Source organism: Pyrus communis, chromosome 14, assembly GCF_041283825.1.
Source record: "Pyrus communis isolate YQ-2024b chromosome 14, ASM4128382v1, whole genome shotgun sequence".
Taxonomy (NCBI): domain Eukaryota; kingdom Viridiplantae; phylum Streptophyta; class Magnoliopsida; order Rosales; family Rosaceae; genus Pyrus; species Pyrus communis.
This window is the reverse complement of record NC_142578.1, coordinates 24,010,854-24,029,182: the sequence shown is the minus strand read 5'-3', so window position 1 is coordinate 24,029,182 and position 18,329 is coordinate 24,010,854. Positions and strand designations below refer to the sequence as shown.

The 18,329-nt window shown below is 36.7% G+C and overlaps 3 protein-coding genes and 1 long non-coding RNA gene across 4 annotated transcripts; all 4 read left to right on the top strand.

The window, feature by feature from the left end:
- Positions 1-556: 556 nt before the first annotated feature.
- LOC137712780 (ubiquitin-conjugating enzyme E2 variant 1D) lies at positions 557-3,244 on the top strand. The gene is made up of 4 exons (XM_068451941.2): positions 557-849; positions 1,499-1,638; positions 2,275-2,400; positions 2,814-3,244. The coding sequence occupies exons 1-4, from the start codon at positions 816-818 to the stop codon at positions 2,952-2,954; spliced, it is 441 nt and encodes a 146-aa protein (XP_068308042.1). The 5' UTR covers positions 557-815; the 3' UTR covers positions 2,955-3,244.
- A 3,348-nt stretch (positions 3,245-6,592) lies between these two features.
- LOC137713762 (putative CCR4-associated factor 1 homolog 11) lies at positions 6,593-7,742 on the top strand. Its single transcript, XM_068453110.2, has one exon. It carries the CDS (start codon positions 6,790-6,792, stop codon positions 7,636-7,638), a length of 849 nt encoding a protein of 282 aa, XP_068309211.2. The 5' UTR covers positions 6,593-6,789; the 3' UTR covers positions 7,639-7,742.
- Positions 7,743-9,623: 1,881 nt separating this feature from the next.
- On the top strand, positions 9,624-12,274 carry LOC148691443 (uncharacterized). The gene is made up of 2 exons (XR_015955719.1): positions 9,624-10,858; positions 11,105-12,274. It is a non-coding gene; the product is annotated as an uncharacterized LOC148691443 (long non-coding RNA).
- A 4,406-nt stretch (positions 12,275-16,680) lies between these two features.
- Positions 16,681-17,896, top strand: LOC137711915 (transcription repressor OFP13-like). The gene has a single exon (XM_068451067.2). The coding sequence runs from the start codon at positions 16,873-16,875 to the stop codon at positions 17,803-17,805; it is 933 nt and encodes a 310-aa protein (XP_068307168.2). The 5' UTR covers positions 16,681-16,872; the 3' UTR covers positions 17,806-17,896.
- The last annotated feature ends 433 nt before the right edge of the window (positions 17,897-18,329 follow it).

Below are 18,329 nucleotides of genomic sequence, written 5' to 3'. Positions count from 1 at the left end.
GATATCGTTCGCTAATCTATCGTGAAATAATATTATTAATTAACGTCTTACAAGTAATCCTTTACCACAATAGTAACTTTATTTAAGAATTAAATTTCTCGTCATGGCTGCTTTTGACGCTTTCTCTTCATGGCTGCTCTGCAGCTTGCGCAAGGAGAACATTTTCTTCCTCTAATTTAATCCCTCAAATATAACAACTTCAAAGTACTTTACGAATCTCTTTACATATTAAAATAATAAATAACTATTCGATCCATTGCTCTTTATTTTTCTATTTAAGAATTATATGGTTGTGGGAACTTTATTTAAATTTTAATATTGGAGATGCTCTCAAATTATGTAAAATTGTAATTCAAAACAATATTTTACTTTTGTTTTATGTTATTTTATTTTCAAAATGCAAAATGGGCATTAAAGAAAGAAAATTATTGTTAGTATTGCTAAAATCTCATCATATATTTTAAATTTTTTATATTTAAAAAGAAAAATAAACAAAAAATGTATAATAAGATTTTTAAAATATTAATAATACTTCTCTAAGAAAGTTGCAAAGAAAGAGTCGCACTTAATTCCCAAAAATGCATAAAATCCCAACCCATCATCTTTCTTCGTAACCTAACAAAATCCCTATTGCCCTCGACTCTCTTTTATTCCCACTTTGCCTTCGTCGCCTTAGTCTCCAGATTCTCTCAAATTCCTCACCCTCCGCCGGTCCGACCCCCTCCGCCCTCCTCCGTTATCTCTCCCTTCCGCTAGATCTCGGCACCTCCATCTGAGAAACCACCCCCACCCACCCACCCAACTGATCATCATCTATGACGCTGGGCTCAGGAGGATCGAGTGTCGTGGGTGAGTCTATCAAAACCCATGTCGTCGTTTGATTGAATTCTGCGTTGATCTTTTTGTTCTTGTGTAATTTTGACCGAGTGTGCAAATGGGTTTTTGTTGATTTTGTGGTTTATGCCCCGTTTGATGTGATTTCGTATGTGGGTAGGTGACCTTGGCCTGTAGTTGATTAAATTATTGATTTTTCACCCGGGGTTTTTGTTAAATTTCATTTAATTGTGTGTTTTTCTTTATAATGTTTATTAATTCGTGTTATTGCAATCAAAATATTAAGCTCATTTCTGAATAATTTTGTGGATGCAGTATTTTAACTCTGAAATGTAAGATTGAACTTTGTGTTCGCCTTTGTATAGAGCATTTATGAGGAAAAATCAATTTTTTTTGTATATTCAATTTATATTTTGTATGGATTATAAACCAAAGTAGTTTTTGTCTTTGAACTTTTTTTTTGAGTTATTATCCATTGAAATTTGAGGCTTCCAACTAAGTTTGCGCTCAATCCAAGCATGATTTGTTTTCTCTGCATATAGGTTTGTGGTTGTGTTTGTGTTTATCACTCCGAAAACTGTGAATAAAGGAATATATAATTCATAATGCTAGGTTATGTTCCCTTATACTTTCAACCGTGTATAACCCTTGAGTTTTCTTGCAGTTCCACGAAACTTCAGATTGCTGGAGGAACTTGAACGTGGAGAAAAGGGTATTGGGGACGGCACTGTCAGCTATGGGATGGATGACGGAGATGACATCTACATGCGTTCTTGGACTGGCACCATCATCGGTCCCCACAATGTAAATTTCACTTCTCTTTTAGATTATGTCATGTTCCTGTTTAAAGTTTGTTTTGCCAGATTATGTGTTTCATGTGTGCTTATCGGAGAAGATTGTGTTGCATTTGTGATCTCTCCCAAATTTAAGATAAGTCTATTTAAATTTGGTGGAAGTAGTCCCTGCTTTAAGACTTTGAAGGGACTTGTGGTTGTGGAAAGTAGACCAGATTCTACCAACTAATTTGAGTTATAGGATCTCTGTTTAGTGTTCAGCTTGGGCTAAACTAACTAATATATTTGCATATTTCAGCAAATGCTGAGTACAAATCACTGTTTTCACAGCTGGTGCAAGTTACTTGTTCCCGCTTAAAAACCGACTTTACTTGCCCAGTCTCTTTTTTCTTTACTTATCTATTTTGGTAAAGGAAGGTGCATTTCTGGGAGCGGGAATTGGACATGGTCTTTTCAAATCTCGCAAATAAAAGAAGGAAGCCCTTTTTTGGCCACCTTTAAATATAACAGAAAACCTTTTGGAGATAATTCTTTCTATTATTCAGGCAACATTTCTTTTCCCAAAGGTGTTTTAGCATACCAAAACAATAAAATATGCTTTTCTATGTATTTTCTGTTTAATGCAATATTTCCTCCTTTTTTCCAGACTGTACATGAAGGTCGGATCTATCAGTTGAAACTGTTCTGTGATAAAGATTACCCAGAGAAGGCACCAACTGTTCGTTTTCATTCTCGGGTTAACATGACTTGTGTTAACCATGAAACTGGAGTGGTATGGTTAAAATTTTATTACATACTTGGCTTGTAATCTATTGCTTCGTGGTTCGCATTGTCTTTTTCTCACGACATCTAGTGATTTACACTTGGCATTATTCACACCCATTTCTGGTGGTCAAACCCCCTTCTCCTTTTCACAAGCACAAAAGGGGATAGAAGGGTTACGCCCATGCCTTATGTCATGTATATTTGTCTTTTGTTTTGGGGCAAAGAAGAATTAAGATACTTTATGGTCATTTACAATCACTATCACAAACAATCACGGGATTGTAAAGATTTCGAGTATGATTATAAGAACAGTAAACCTGTGACTTTTGGACCTGGTGTCTGACTATTGAAAATTCAGTCTGCATGGATATAATTAGTGATATTTGATTTGACAATATCTGAGTGCATCATATCTGATAGGTGGAACCGAAGAAGTTTGGACTTCTTGCAAACTGGCAGCGAGAGTACACCATGGAGGATATACTTACACAGCTGAAAAAGGAGATGGCCGCCCCACATAACCGGAAGTTGGTCCAGCCTCCAGAAGGTACCTACTTCTAGCTTTCAAGACCGTATAGTTATTGTCATGGATCCAATTGCATATGCAATATGCAATATATAGCTTGTAATGCCCTCGTTGATCCTATGTTAAGAACACGCAGGGGAGTGCCCAAAAAGTTTCTCCTGTTACCTCTCCATGGCTTCGCCTTTGTTTTGATTTCTTGTTTTGTCGAACTGTGTTGAAGGGATGCTGTTTCATTAATGGGATTTGATGTGTGTCAAACGTTTAACATACCCTTTAAGTGGAATCTTCTACCCTTTATCTGTATATATACTCATCTTTCATCTTATTCGTTCTGATTTTTTCTATTTCTTTTTGTTAATTTGAGGGTAAAATTTATCAAATTGCAAGCAATATGTTTTAAAAGTGGGCCGGTAAATCAAACACCTTGTTCCATGAATGAAAATTGCGGTTGTAAGCGTGTTTAGCTTTGAATCGGGTACTCATTGTGTTGTTAAAAGGTAACTGTATATTTCGTCTGTTATCTGTGCGTTAGTCCAAAGTAAATTGTTTGAGATGTATAGTAATGGGATTTCAAGACAACTGAGGTCCGATCGCCATCTACCGCGATCTTGTTGTAATCAGTTTGAGCCTCCATTTGGTTAGCAATTGCCAATTGTAACTTGTAGATGATGCGTTCAACAATTTTCTGAATTGGTTGTTTACTCCCTTGCGGCTGCTTTAGTCATTTTGTCCTCCCTTATCATTTTTTTTTCGAGGTTTCGATGAAAATCTTGTAATGTCACTTTGTAGATTCCAATGGTCTCTTTAGGATGTGTTTTGCGTGTTTTTTTGGGTTATATTGAAGGAATTCGAACTCTGGATCTATCATTGTTCTAACTCGTCCTTCGCTCTCCCTCACCACTCGAGCTAACCCGAGGGGTATATGTTTTGTGTTTGTCGACAATGACGCCAACCAATGTAGGATATTCAACTGTTTTGTAGGGGAAATTGACAGTTTTTATTTGTTCAAATCTCATTTCCAAATTTAAAAAATATATATATATCAAGACGCAAATTTTTTACTGTTCAAATCTCAACTAGTGTTGGAGGTTTTCGAGAATCCGATTTGATCCAACAGGGGCTCATTTTAAAAGTTATAATAATTTTAGCCGTTAGATCAAATTTCAATGGCCCGTATCCCCGGACTTGGTGGATTAGGAGAAAGGGATCCAGAGATGAACACTTTTCGAAAATAATGTATTTGGATTTCGACAAAAATTTGATCTGAAGCATGCAACGTTTGGTGATTAGGCATATTGAAAACTCGTTAGATTCAATGTGTATTATAGGTGGAAAATATATTAGTCGTTAAGATATCAACACTTTTTAAGTAATTCGTCTTTCAGCTTTAACTTGAAACAAAATTTAGATGTTGGTCTTTGTTTCCTTCTTAAAATATCAATATAACCTGAATTTAGTGAATTATTCAATTTATTCTGGACATATATATATATATGTTTATGTATTGTTGCTTATACGTGAATCAAGAGCTTAGCTGTGAATAATAATTCAAAATTTGGGTCAGCATTGATTGAATTTGGGTTTTTGCAACTAAGTGGGATGTATCCCAAAACGTGTACAGTTAGGTGACCCAATCATCACAACTTGTTTGCTGGCAAATATATAGGGAAAACGGATCATTTTCCTCCGTTCATTTATAATACATTGTGCAGTCAGAAATCATTTAAAATTTAAAATTTAAAATTAAATATAAATAATACCTAACGAAAACTGACCGCACGATATACGGCCATGATCATGAGATCTCCAGGAAAAGGATCCCACGAGTATCCTTTTCCAATATCTAGTATTTGTTGCTTGGTGTTGGACTTATGCCCTCCATTTCAGAGAAGAGATCATCTCCAGATCTTTTCCACCAAGGCCACCGGATCAAGTGATCCGGGCCTTCGAAATTTCATCTAACGGCCTACTTGTTTTGATCCCTTAAAAGCTATAGTAATTTTTTGCCGTTAGATGAAATTTTAAAGGCATGAATCACTTGATTCGGTGGCCTTGGTAGAAGAGATTCGGAGAGGATTTCTTCTCTCCATTTCATCATATAAGTACTTATAGTTATATGGCACTGGTACATGTAGAATTATCAGAGAGACGGAAGGCCCTACTTGCATGATATAGTTGGAGTGGAGTTAGGATATTTAAGCTATTATTTTTTCATATATACGGTCGATGTGAGATATTTTAACAGTATACCGTTATTGTGGCGCTTCATATAAAAAAAATTGTATGTGTAAGCTTTTTGTCACATGATGCAAATTATTTACATGAAACGTCACGATAATGGTAAATTCATAAGGAAAACTAATGAAAATGGCTTGAAAACTTTGAATTTTAACGATAAGGACAAAATAAAGGGTAAAGTGAATAGTATCAGATTTGACTTTTTAGTGTAAAAATATGATTTTTTTTGTTAAAGTGAATAGTACCGCAGACTTTTCGTTAAAACTCTCAAATTCATATTATTTAAGTTGTTATGTTATAAACAAGCCGGAAAAGTACAAATCCATGAAGAATGAGTCAGCAACAGCTCAAACACGAGGTAACAAAGCATGTGACAACTTGGAAAAATACTTTATTTTATTAATTGGCAATTTTGGCACACGTCTTTCACATTCAGTGCCGACTTTACCTTGTTAATTTCTGAGCACATTTTTTGCATTGTCCAACACACTGCCGACTTGTCAAAGTCAACAGCTTCTTCTACGTGTGTTTTTTCTTTATTTCTTTCTTCTGTTAGCTTCGAATAAACTCTTAGTTTTGTTTTCCACTCTCATTCGCAATTAAAAACACAAGTTGGATTGGAAATTTTGATTCTTATTATTTTCGTTCTACTAAAACTTCTAATGAAAAATTTTGAACAGAAGGTTCGGCTTTCGTTTCTTTTAGGAGATCCATAACTCTTACTTCAATCATATCGTCGGTTTTATTGTGACACCATCTACATCACCAATATGCCTAAATGATAGTGGCATTCATATGTGTAGGGCAACACCTTCGTTCCTATTTTGTATATCTCACAAGTATGAATAGACAAGTTCGAGACATAATCAACATGCAGATATCATTCTTCAAAATTTCAATGTATTATTTGGATAAATTGCTCTTAATAATTAACTATACACCTGTTTTATATGTCCACGTCACCCAATTCACTCCACTAATCAGATTTTTTTTTATTGTGACGGGAATATGGATGGTAAACCACGTGTCTTTATATAAGTGGTGGGAAATTGTATTTTTTAAGTTATTAACTTTTTAGCATACATATTCTACCATTGCTATAGTAACACGTAGTATACAACCTCGTGTTCTAGTCACATTGAAAAATCTCTCTACTAATCACTTTGGACTCAGCCACAACACGACAAACCCAAGTGGGCCCACAGTTTTTGGGCCCCACCACCTCCCTACTTTAGCTATTTATTTTTCTCTCAAGTCTAATTTTCAGTCATACAATATTCACAAAATAAAATATAAACTAACCAATCACCAACAAATCACATTTTTTTAATTCTAATAAAAATATAAAAAATAAATAAAAACTAGTATTCCGCAACAAATCAGAGAACAAAGGTTAATAAATTATTAAAAATACACGATTGCCCCACGTCTCACGTCTCCCTCCCTCTACTTTCTCTCTCTAAACTATCGATTCTGTATAAAACTGCCCCCTTTTTTCTTGTTCCTCTTTCAAAATCATCCATCAAACCCTAACCAAATTCCGCCATCGTTTTTATTTATTATTTAATTTCAGTAACAAACAATCGTCGATTCGGATCCGATTTCGCAATCCGATCTGGACGAACCTATGCGATGTCATCATCCGGCCCCCCGCCACCCAAGCCTCCGTCGCCGCGAGACATCCTGATCCGTTCGGTATGGTCCGATAACCTCGAGTCCGAGTTCGAACTGATTCGATCCGTCATCGACAATTTCCCCTTGATTTCCATGGACACCGAGTTCCCGGGCGTCGTGGTCCGACCCGACCCTAATGACCCCAATTTCCGCCACCGCGAACCCGCCGCGCACTACCTCATGCTCAAGGCCAACGTCGATCGCCTCAATCTGATCCAGGTGGGCCTCACCCTCTCGGACGACAGTGGGAATCTGCCGGATTTGGGGACCAAGAATCTGTATATCTGGGAATTCAATTTCCGGGACTTCGACGTCGCGCGGGACGCCCACGCGCATGATTCTGTAGAGTTGCTTCGCCGGCAGGGAATCGATTTCGAGCGGAACCGGGATTTCGGGGTAGACTCGGTTCGGTTCGCGGCGCTGATGATGTCGTCGGGGCTCGTCTGCAACGACGCCGTTAACTGGGTCACGTTCCATAGCGTCTACGATTTTGGGTACCTGGTCAAGGTGTTGACTCAGCGAGTCTTGCCGGACGAGTTGTCGGTGTTCTTGAATTACGTGAGGATTTTCTTCGGGTCTGGAGTGTACGACGTGAAGCACCTGACGAGGTTCTGCGCCAGCCTCTATGGTGGGTTGGACCGGGTCTGCCAGACACTGAATGTGGAGCGGGTTGCCGGTAAGAGCCACCAGGCCGGGTCGGATAGCCTGCTGACCCTGCACGCGTTCCAGAGGATCAGAGAGGTCTACTTTCCGAAGAATGGGATCGAGCAGTATGCTGGCATTTTGTATGGTCTAGAGGTTTCTTAATATTTTCATTGGAATCTATTGCTTATAGATTTCTCTCTCTTTTAAGTAAATTTTGTACACATGACTTGGTTTCATCAATATTATTAGGCTCTTATTAATTCTTAGCAGTTGTTGGTTTTACATTCGATCTTTTGGTATTTCTGATCCTTAATTTACTTTTGTGCATATCTGTTTGTGATAATTTATGGGTTTGGAAGCTTATAGGATTAGGAACTTTGGAGATGTTTGGAAAAAGGATTGTGGTGTGGTGGGGTTGTGAGTTTAGCAAATTCGGAATTTTCCACTGGAGTGTAGACTGTCGAATTCGGGATTATAGAGAAAGGGAAGGTTAATTGGTCTTTTGTAGGGTTCTATATGAATTTTTTTAGAGTATATATAAGTGATTAGAAGAGAATTCTGATGGGTTGAATGGGTTCCTGAAGCTGGATTCTCTTGGTACATAAAAACAACAGAAACAGTTAATACTTTTCAAGTATTAAATGGGTTCCTGAAGCAGGTCATTGTCATAGGAATTGTATACCTCTATTGTTGTCGACTAGTTAGATGATTGAATTCTTTAAGAATGCTTGGACTTTTGGTAAGGTTGTTGAGAGTGGAATATGGCTATGGCGGTCAAAAGGGAAAATGTAGTTATCAGTAATGTGAACAAATCAGTTAAACCATTTAATACTTGATTGAACTTAGTGCGCTAGTTAATGACGTCAGTAAACATAGTGTGAGATTATGTGTATGACTCGGTCAATCATTGAACGTAGTCAATATTGTGGTTCCTATCAAGGCTAGAAGACTAGCAAGCAGCCTTTCAGCCTCTGCTCACAATGTAGTTGTAATAGTTCATTCTATATGGACCACATCTTGTAATGTCAATTATATGCTCTTTCCTTCCAGTTGCCTATTGACTTCCAAAACTATTGGAAGATGAATGATTATTATGTATCAGAAAACCTCACCTGTTCCCTACAATGAAATTGTCCTATAACAGTTAATTTTCAATTGTTGTTTCGTTACTAATCTGGATCATACATCTGTGATGCGTTACATTTGATATTGATGTTGACTCCTATAGCAATTTATCGGTTAATGCATTCCAGCAGCTAGGATTAGATTTGTGGCAGAATTGGAAATAGTAGCGAAAGCAATAGTTCCAGTATGAAAACACTGCAATAGAAAGCTCTAGTATAAAAACTAACTTCGATGATAGTGATTTGATTGGTTTGATGACTGATCATCTTTCCAGGAGTGTTGCATCTGGAATTTGGGGATATGAGTTATTAACAGGTTTCCTTTAGACTACAAAAGCAACGTCCTGTTATACCGCAATGGAGGCAAATGAAGGCTCTTGGTGATAGTCTACCTGCCTCCTCATCCTCATTCTCATTTCTGTTATATACTAATGCAGATTGTATCATCTATTGCGTTGTCCATACACACAAAGAAAGAACATAACCACTTTTTATGGTTTGTATCCTCATCCTCATGTCATTATGATGTCTAGTAGTTGAGTTTAACTTCCATAAATATGCCTTCTGAATTTTCTGGTCGTCGGCATGAGCAGTTAAAGACCATTGCTTGTGACGCATGATTTTAATGTCTGCAAATATATCATTGCTTCTCTAATGATGTGTTCAGAACTGATAATGGCTCTCCCCTTACTTCACAATACCCTTAGCTATTGCTATCAATAAAAATCTGGTTGTCGCATCTTGAATTGGTGTTGAACTTTCATCCATATCAGTATATTGTTTAGTACTTGGGGTTTAACTTACGTTACATATGCATTCTGACTTTTCTAGTCATCAGCATGATAAGTTAAAAGGTCATGGCTTGTGACACATGGGGTTTCCTTCTAGTTCGTGATCCTTCTTACTTGGCTTGTAAGAATGGTAGTTTCGGATTCTGTCAATTTTCTTTGAATTTCTGTGGCCAATTGGTTTTGAGTTACGTCTAGAACTGTACCTTTTCCTCAGGTAACCACACCCCCCCCCCCCCCCACCCCCCACATACAATTGTACATTCACATATATTTCGATACATGTGTATCCTATATTGAAAATTAAAACACTTGATAAAAATAAACATGAAATGGACAGTTGTGGACTTGACTGGTTTTGACTGGAGCAACAGCACTGAATGTTTCTGACTAAAGTTGTAGAATTTATATATGATATCTATACACATGCACCTGTATGATTATCCATGCAGGCAATCCATATATGCATTTGTGTGTGTCAATTCTGTACCATAAACAGGTTGATTTTTTGAGCATGCCATCTACTTAGGAAGTGAATATTTTTTTAATTTGAAGCTAAATTTGATGTGGTCTTCTATCAGGTCCTGCTATTTGTAGTCAACATCTTTTTACGTTTTGGTCTAGTTTTAGTAGCGGGAGGGAGCCCAAGTCTATATCTTTTTCCACCAGGCCTGTCAACTATATCTTTTTCTATCACATTTAGCTCCATAAACATGGTTATTTTCGATTGATTCTAAATGCAGACGGTTCTTTTTTAACTGTTATTACTTTTTATGGTCACATTTAACTCCATAAATCTTAGTTCATATATAGTCTGCTTGCTTTCTGTAATCTCTATCTTGTTAACAGAGTTATTGTTCTGAGGGGTCCTTGACTGTCTTCCGTGGATATATCTTGAAGTACTCTGCACAGCAGGTTCATATCTGTGACTTAAAACATTTATCTTTTTTTCTTCTTCAGTCAAATATTGATGCTAGGGTAAATTAAGGTAGCCTTTCTTGCACACTTGGATTTATTTACCCCAGATTTGATCTTACGCTTCTGGTAGATTACCCAACTTTCAAAACCTTCAGCTACTTTTACCGATAGTTGAAAGGTTCCTGTAATTTGGTTTAGCAGTTGAAGGTAACTAAAACCCTTGCGTTAATTATTTTTCCTCATATCTGTTGGGTTTTGACTGTTATTCTGATCACAAGTTCAGGTTTTGTTATAATTCAAGCCATTTCCTTGTGCTTGTGCTTGGGTTTTGTTGCTACTTAGAATCAGATTCATTTAGGTACGATGGTTTGCTCCTCAGTACTCACCAAGGAAATTCGTGCTGATCCGGAACCATTAATCTATTAAGATGGAAAATGACTCTGCACTTCGACAACAAATGAGAATGATCAGTTCTTTATTTTGGACCTTCAAATTTTGCCAGCCCCATTGATTCAACCACACTTGGATTTCAACCAGCCTTCTCCTGCATGGGTAAGTATTGCATCAAGAAAAACCGTATTAAGTTGGAAAAGAATCTCCACTTGTACAACAAATGTAGAGGACCATTTCTTTAGCTGAAGTTGAACCATCACAAGGCGCTGGCCCGTTGAATTCGGATGTGCCACATTTCTATTGTTTGGATTCAACTAGCTTTCGCCATTAGCATGGGAACTGCAGAGTAGCTGGATCCCATTCTTCCAATTGTCTTTCAACATATGTTTTTGTATTTATGTGCAGTGTGGCCATGTTGGTTGCCGTAGTATTGCTTTCAATATCGCATCACATTCAACGGAGGTACCAAATTATATTGATGCCTGGAGTATCAGGGCACTGGAGTCGTGGCTGGTGCTAAATTGTACACTCTATTTTCATGCTTATTTGTTTCTCCAAAATGCAGAGATCCAAACATTGCATTAAGAATTGGATGGGATCAGCAGCTGCACGCTTTCATGTGGAAGTGCAAAGGGTGAAAAATGATTGATGACATGTTTGTAATGGATGCCAAAATTGTGCAGGTGCTGCATATAGACTACAGAGAACCGGACCATCTCCTTTTACGGAAAAAGATATCGGTAGACTCTCACTGATTTTTGTGGTACATAAGCAGCAGTCAGTTTACGTAAATGGGATATACTTTTACTTCTATTAGAGCATTTTCATTACTTTTCGGGTTTGACGTATTGGTATACATGGTCACTTTGATCCTTAAGGTAAGCTGAGTCTCAGATATTTGTTGCAGGATTCTTATATATGCTTACAAAAATGTTTTGGTTACGAATAACTTGATTTTTTTCTTCTTCCTATGAATAAGTTGAAGCCACAAGTGAGCTGTGTGGGGGATAAAAGGAGGGATGAGGGATGGTCGGTCTTTTCCATTAGGGACAGGGTCCGATATTAATGGGAATGTTCCCCTAAAAATTTTGGGTGGGGCTGCAGTTGTAATCATGAAATTGTTTCGATCAACTTACATGACAACTGTGGCACTTGTTTTCTGTTTGTTTTGCTTAATGATGTTTTCCTCCGCTTGGAACTGTCATTGATCTGTGATTAATGATCCTTTTTTATTCTCCACTGGCCAGATTAGACAAGATGTGGAATCAGATGTTTGCGACTTGTTCTGAAGAAAGATGTTCGGTTGCGCTAGGATTAGGGATATCAGCGAAGATGAACACCATGGACGGTCAAATGAAAAAGGTAACAATCTACAACTGGACTGAGTAATTAACTTAGCCTAGCTATTTTGTTACTTTTCCAGAAGCAATGGTACTGTATCTTGAATCTCCCTTGAGTTATTGAGCTAAATGTTTGCCGGGAGGACAAGAAATAGCACCCTTAACATACGCCCTACCTTCAGCGCTTAGTGAATTATTCTCGCGTGTTCTTTGCTATAAAACTGCAGTTGTGTTATGACTTGTCCGTTTATTTCGTCGAGTACTCGAAAATTATGGCGAAGCCACCCACATGGCCACACACACAATGCATCTCCATCCCATGAATTAGAAATGTAAAATCAAAGCAGCCAAAGTACAGTTAGGAGTTTCTTAATCAAAACTCACATCAACTGCATGTGCTCTTGCATTTCTTGTGCACCACAAGCTGTAAATTTTGGTCCCCATAAGACAAGGATTCAGAAGGATAAGGTGGCCCTCCTCCCAAACCCTACCTCCACAGAAAAATTTTCCGAAAACAAATTATATTCGAAGCAAAAAAAAAAAAAAAAAGGGTTTAAGTTTGTTTTGTCATCCTTGTTATTGATTCTTAGTTATGAAGTTGTTTTGGTGGCCTTTTCTCATTACAAGGTAAGTTTTTTTTTTTTTTTTTTTTTTTTGATAGGGAGCTAACTTTTACACACCCTTTTACCCTTTCACACAAGTCTTTTAGAATCAACCATTAGATCCAATTAGGCCACGAAACGATACTAACATAACGGGTTTCTAGTTAACTTGTTAACTAGTCGTGTCGTTATTTGTTAATCAGTTAAGAACATGTTAACATGTCGGGTCATTATTGAGTCATTTGTTAAGAACCCGATAAGACATTCGTTTGCGAAATCTAGACACGAAACGACACAAATTGTTAACGAATCGGGTTCGAGATTAAATGGGGATGTAAGAGGAGAAGAAGGATGTATTTAGTAAAAATGCTATCAAATGCTTGTTTTTGCATTATAATTGAAGATGTAAAGCTGCAGAACAGTACTTACTTTTGTCTTGGAATTGCCTAGCGTCCTTTTAGCAGTTTAGTCTGTCAATGTCACGCTTGATTAGATTAGGTTCCAAGAACCAGGGCCATGAGTCCATGACCCATGCGAGCGGGAGAGGGGAGGGAAGGGCCACGGGGGAGGTGAGTCACAAGAAAAGTGGGGTATGATTGGCTGTATTATACTGTTGTGTTGCTTGGTGTAGGTAAAGTTTTGTGAATTGAGCATCTTATCATTGTTAGGTTAAACTTCTTTTTGTGGATATAGTTAAAGGACCACTTACACACTTCAGATTAATGCAATGGACCCTCCTATGCATACTCTATTTTCTTTGTCAGTGCAATACCATATAAGGATAAAGGATCAGACAATTTAACATGTTATGTTAAATTGAGGATTTTATTTTTTTCACATAACAAATGATCAGATATTTAGAACGAGAAAGTTTATGCATAACAAAGCTACGCTGCTATAATGGGTAAGCAGGATAGACACCTTACGAACCCACCCGAGAGCATTGGGCTCCATAATTAATGTAATGGGCCACTCTTTTTAGTTCGTTGAATTAACGTACTATTTGAGTCTAACAAGAGAACAACTACGCACATAATTGTGCAAATACCTAGGTTTAACATTACCGAACGCTTTGGTGGTGGCTTGAACTCACGCGTTGAGCGAAGAGAATGAACACGTTTTTCACCAGGCAGACATTCCGTTTTATTTATTTGAGTCAAATTTGAGATCTCCTCAACTAAATTTTTATTTATTTGAGTCAAATTTGAGATCTCCTCAACTAAATTTTAAGCATTCTCGATCAATGACAACTAGCTATCAAATTTGTGGTGCTTGCATTGCATATGTAGTTATTGTGGACCAGCATATATTATACTATATAGTTGATATGGGCATGGTGTGTCAACAAAGATCAGTAGATGTCAACCTTAGGATTGACTTAATAGTTGAATTTTATGCACAAGTACAATGTAGGAAAATGAGTTTAAACTTTTAAACCGATGGATGTGACCTACTTTTGGAGGCGTAGAACAAACCAAATGCACCATTAAATTCAAGGGTCCAGGACTCTTCTGTATTGTGGGCCAAAATTTATGAGTCTAGTTTAGTCGTGAACTTAGTATAAGTAAAACTAATGAAAATAGTTTAAAACTTTAAGATTTGACGATAAGAACAAAATAAAGGGTAAAATGAATAGTACTATGATTGACATTTTAGTATAAAAATTTGGTTTTTCGTTAAAGTGAACAATATCAGGAGTTTTTCGTTAAAGTTTCCTTTAGTATATGAGTTTGATGAGCAATATTTAAAATATCGATATCGATAGAAATATCGAAATATTGATATCAGTTGTTTTCAATGCAAATGATGGAAATTTAAAATGAAATTTTAAGGAATTTTAAATACTGATTTAAATGAAATATAATAGTTTCTCCAATATTTAAACAATATATTGGAAATATTGACGAAATCTGTCAATTTTAGGCGAAATTTAAAAATTTCTCCCATATAGTTTAGACTACAACACCCCCTCTGTATCTTTCTCTGATTTTTCCGATATTCCTACAAAAATATCGACTGTATCGAAAAAATTTCAAACACTACTTATGAGTGTTTCTTTACCTAATACACCTATTACAGCTATATGTTGTTATCCAGCACCACGAAAACAAAATTATTCAGAATTAAGTTTCAACAGCAAAAGCAATGTTACATGAATCAAATTGATCTCAACGCTACAAAAACAACGTTATAAGAATCAACTATAATAACAGTGTTATAATTATCAAACTCATATAATCTGATTCTATATACACAGAAAATAAACGCACATAAACAATTGTTGAAGGGTTCATACTACTCCTGCCATGACAATTGGCAGTTGTTCCCCTCTCTCATTGATTGATCTTTCCTTATTGTTGTGAGGAGAGAGATGAGAATTCCCACCAATCCATGAGAAAGATATGAAGTAATAAATGACTCTCTCACTCTCTCTCTCTCTCTCTCTCTCTCTCTCTCTCTCTCTCTCTAGGGTCTCAATCTTGTCGCTGTAATGTTTGGGGCGAAGGCACGTGATAGAGAGTTACTTTGTGGATACTTTCGTATAAAGTAATGCTAGCTAGGCCAATATCGCTACACAGGTTTCAGATGTATGCGCATGTGCCTTGTATTCAATTAGAAATTCATCCAGTATCGCTTGTAGCTCAAGTGTTTTGGCGAACAATGTAGTTACACATTCAAATATGTGTAAGGATATGCAACATGATAGGTTGTGGAAAGGAGTTACATCGAACGTACCTAAGAAAAAGGTAAAATACTTCAAATCCTTCTAGACAAGTAGCATTTTAACACGTATGTATAAACTTTTATTTTTATGATTTTCACGAGTTACATATGCATAGGTACCCGAGAGTAATAACTCCGAACATGTGAACGGCTAAATAATGTCCTTAAAAGAAGACTCTTTCTTTTTCTTTTTAGTCAATTAATAAATGACTGTTAGGAAATAAAAGCTCTCTACATAACCTGTACCATACTATTCAATGAGCTCAACTGAAACACAACAAATTATGACCAAACATGGAATAAACATTAAATTTAAAAGTTGTTTTTATATAGATAAATATAACACAAAGGAGTAAAATGACCCCATCAGTTAGAGAGGTTTTTTCGGTGTAGCACGGTATGGTACACTAAGTTTTATAATATAAATGGTTAAATATTTAAAAAGAAAAAGTTTCAACTACTTATATTACGACACTTGGTGTATTGAGTTGTGCTTTCAACATGCTAAAAAACTTCTCCACTTCCCTTTTTTTTTTTTCTTAATAAATTATATTATCTACATTAAGAGAGTGGGGAATGGACTAAGGGCTGGTTTGGTATTGCTGTGCTTTGAAAAAAAGCTGCTTCTGCTGTGCTGTGAGAATAAGCAGCTGTGAAATAAAGCAGCAGAGTGTTTGGTAAACTTTTTTGTAAAAGTGCTTTTGAAAAAAAAAGCAGTAGTAGAGTGTTTGGTAAACTTTTATGTAAAACAGATGTGAAAAAAAAGCCAGTTTTTCAAAGCTAGGTTTTGCAGCTTCTTGTTTTTGGCTTTTTTTCATCCAAAACTGTGAAAAAAAGCTGAAGCTGAGTGTTTACCAAACACAAAAACAGCTCCCAGCTTTTTTTGATAGCAGTTTTTTTTAGAATCACCTCAGTACCAAACCAGGTCTAAGTCTCACATTGGACTACCCATAATAATGTAGTTTAAATTTGTCTTGAAATTTGATCCAACAGCTACAATTATTATAACTTTTAGAGAGGTCCCCTGTTTGTAGTCGTTGAATCAAATTTCAAGGATCCCTAGGTTTTGGTGGGAGAGGTCCAGAGGGGATCTCTTCCCTTATTCCACAACTTCCCCCAACCCCCATTTTATTTATGGAAAACTAATAAAAATTGCTTGAAAACTTTGAGTTTTAATGAAAATAACAAAATAAAAAGTAAAATGAATAGTATCATAATTGACATTTTAATGTAAAAATATGATTTTTCGTTAAAGTGAACAATATTATGAGCTTGTAGATAAAGTTTCATTTTATTTATAATATACATCTTTTTTTTTTTTTTTTTTTTTTTTTTTTCCTTTTGTCTCAATCCTTTAAACAATCTTCCACCCCCTACATCCCTCCCCTCTGACTCTCCATCAATGCCACATTTGACAGCTCCAAAAATTCATATTTCAAAGTTTTGAAAAAAGCCTCATTTCTTCTCCCCTATCCCTCCAACAAAACCAGGAATTTTTATTTTTCAGATGGGCAAGAAAATGAAGCTCCCTTTTCTCTCCAAGAACACATCAGAGATATCAAGATCTTCCTCTTCTTCTTCCTCCTCATGGCCTTGGCCTTCTTGTACTCAAACCAGAACCATTTCTTTCAGAACTGGCAATGATATTTTCAAGACCATAAACTCAGCCTACTTCGACACTACAAACCCTACAACAGATTTGGCGTTGGTGGATAGCACACCAGACTCGGTCTTCACGAACTCGTCATCTCACGAGTGTCTCAGCTTCACCACCGCCTCTAAAGATTCTAGAGGCGGTGGAGGAGCAGGAGGAGGGGACGCAATAGAGAGTGTGATTAAAGGGTTGAGGTCAGAGAGGCTCTTCTTTGAGCCAGCTGGTCAGACAAGCTCTGTGCTAGTGGAGGCGGCGCCGGCAGCACCATATGATGATGGTGGTAATGGGGTTAATAATGTCATTCCATTCAAGGAGAGCGTGGCTTTGTCAATGGACTCGACAGACCCGATTGTGGATTTTAGAAAATCTATGGAGGAAATGGTGGAAGCTCATGGTTTGAAGGACTGGGAGAATCTTGAAGAGCTTTTGTGCTGGTACTTGAGGGTGAATGGTAAGAGCAATCATGGATATGTTGTTGGAGCTTTTGTTGATCTCTTGGTAGGTCTAGCATTTACCACCACTAGAAGTAATTCTTGTTCTTGTGTTATTAACTCTCCTTCTTCTCCCTTATCTAATTTTTACAATAGTATTACTACTACTTCTTCGTCGCTGTCGTCGTCTTCTTCTTCTACTTCTTCTGCTACTACTCCTTGTGTTTCCTCCATAGAAGAAGAGTCTGAAAGTACTGCCACTACTCCTTGTTTATCTTCATTGTTAGAAGGTGAAGAAGATCAAATTAAGGAAGAAGAAGCTGACGAGGACGACGAAGATGATGCTTCGTCTTAGCCAGTTAATTAGTTGTTTTTTTTATTCAATGGAAAATCAGAACATATGTATACTAGTAGTAGTAGAAATGATAGTGAAAAAGCTTAAACTCTCTCTCCCTCTCTCCCTCTCTCTCTCTCTCTCTCTCTCTCTCTCAAATTCTTGTAGAGAAATTTTTCATGATAACATGACTTAGTACACTAAATTTCATAATATAAGTGGTTAATCTTTTTTCAAGTTTTAAACAAATTATATTATGACACTTAATGTACCGGATCGTGTTTCCAGCACACTGAAAATCTCACTTTCGTGTGAAGATTACAATCGTGTGTGAGTTTACAGTTTCCCATTTCCCAATGCATGTTAATTAGAGTAGGATTACTATACAAGGGTTAATTTCTATTTTAGTAACGTTAGATACCACATTTATTAGTCACAATTTTCGCAGATTTGAGATCTATCTCATTATGTTACACTTCTCGTCGAAGTTAATAAAATCTATCTATAACTCACCTACTTGTCTGAGTAAATTTTACCTATAAAAG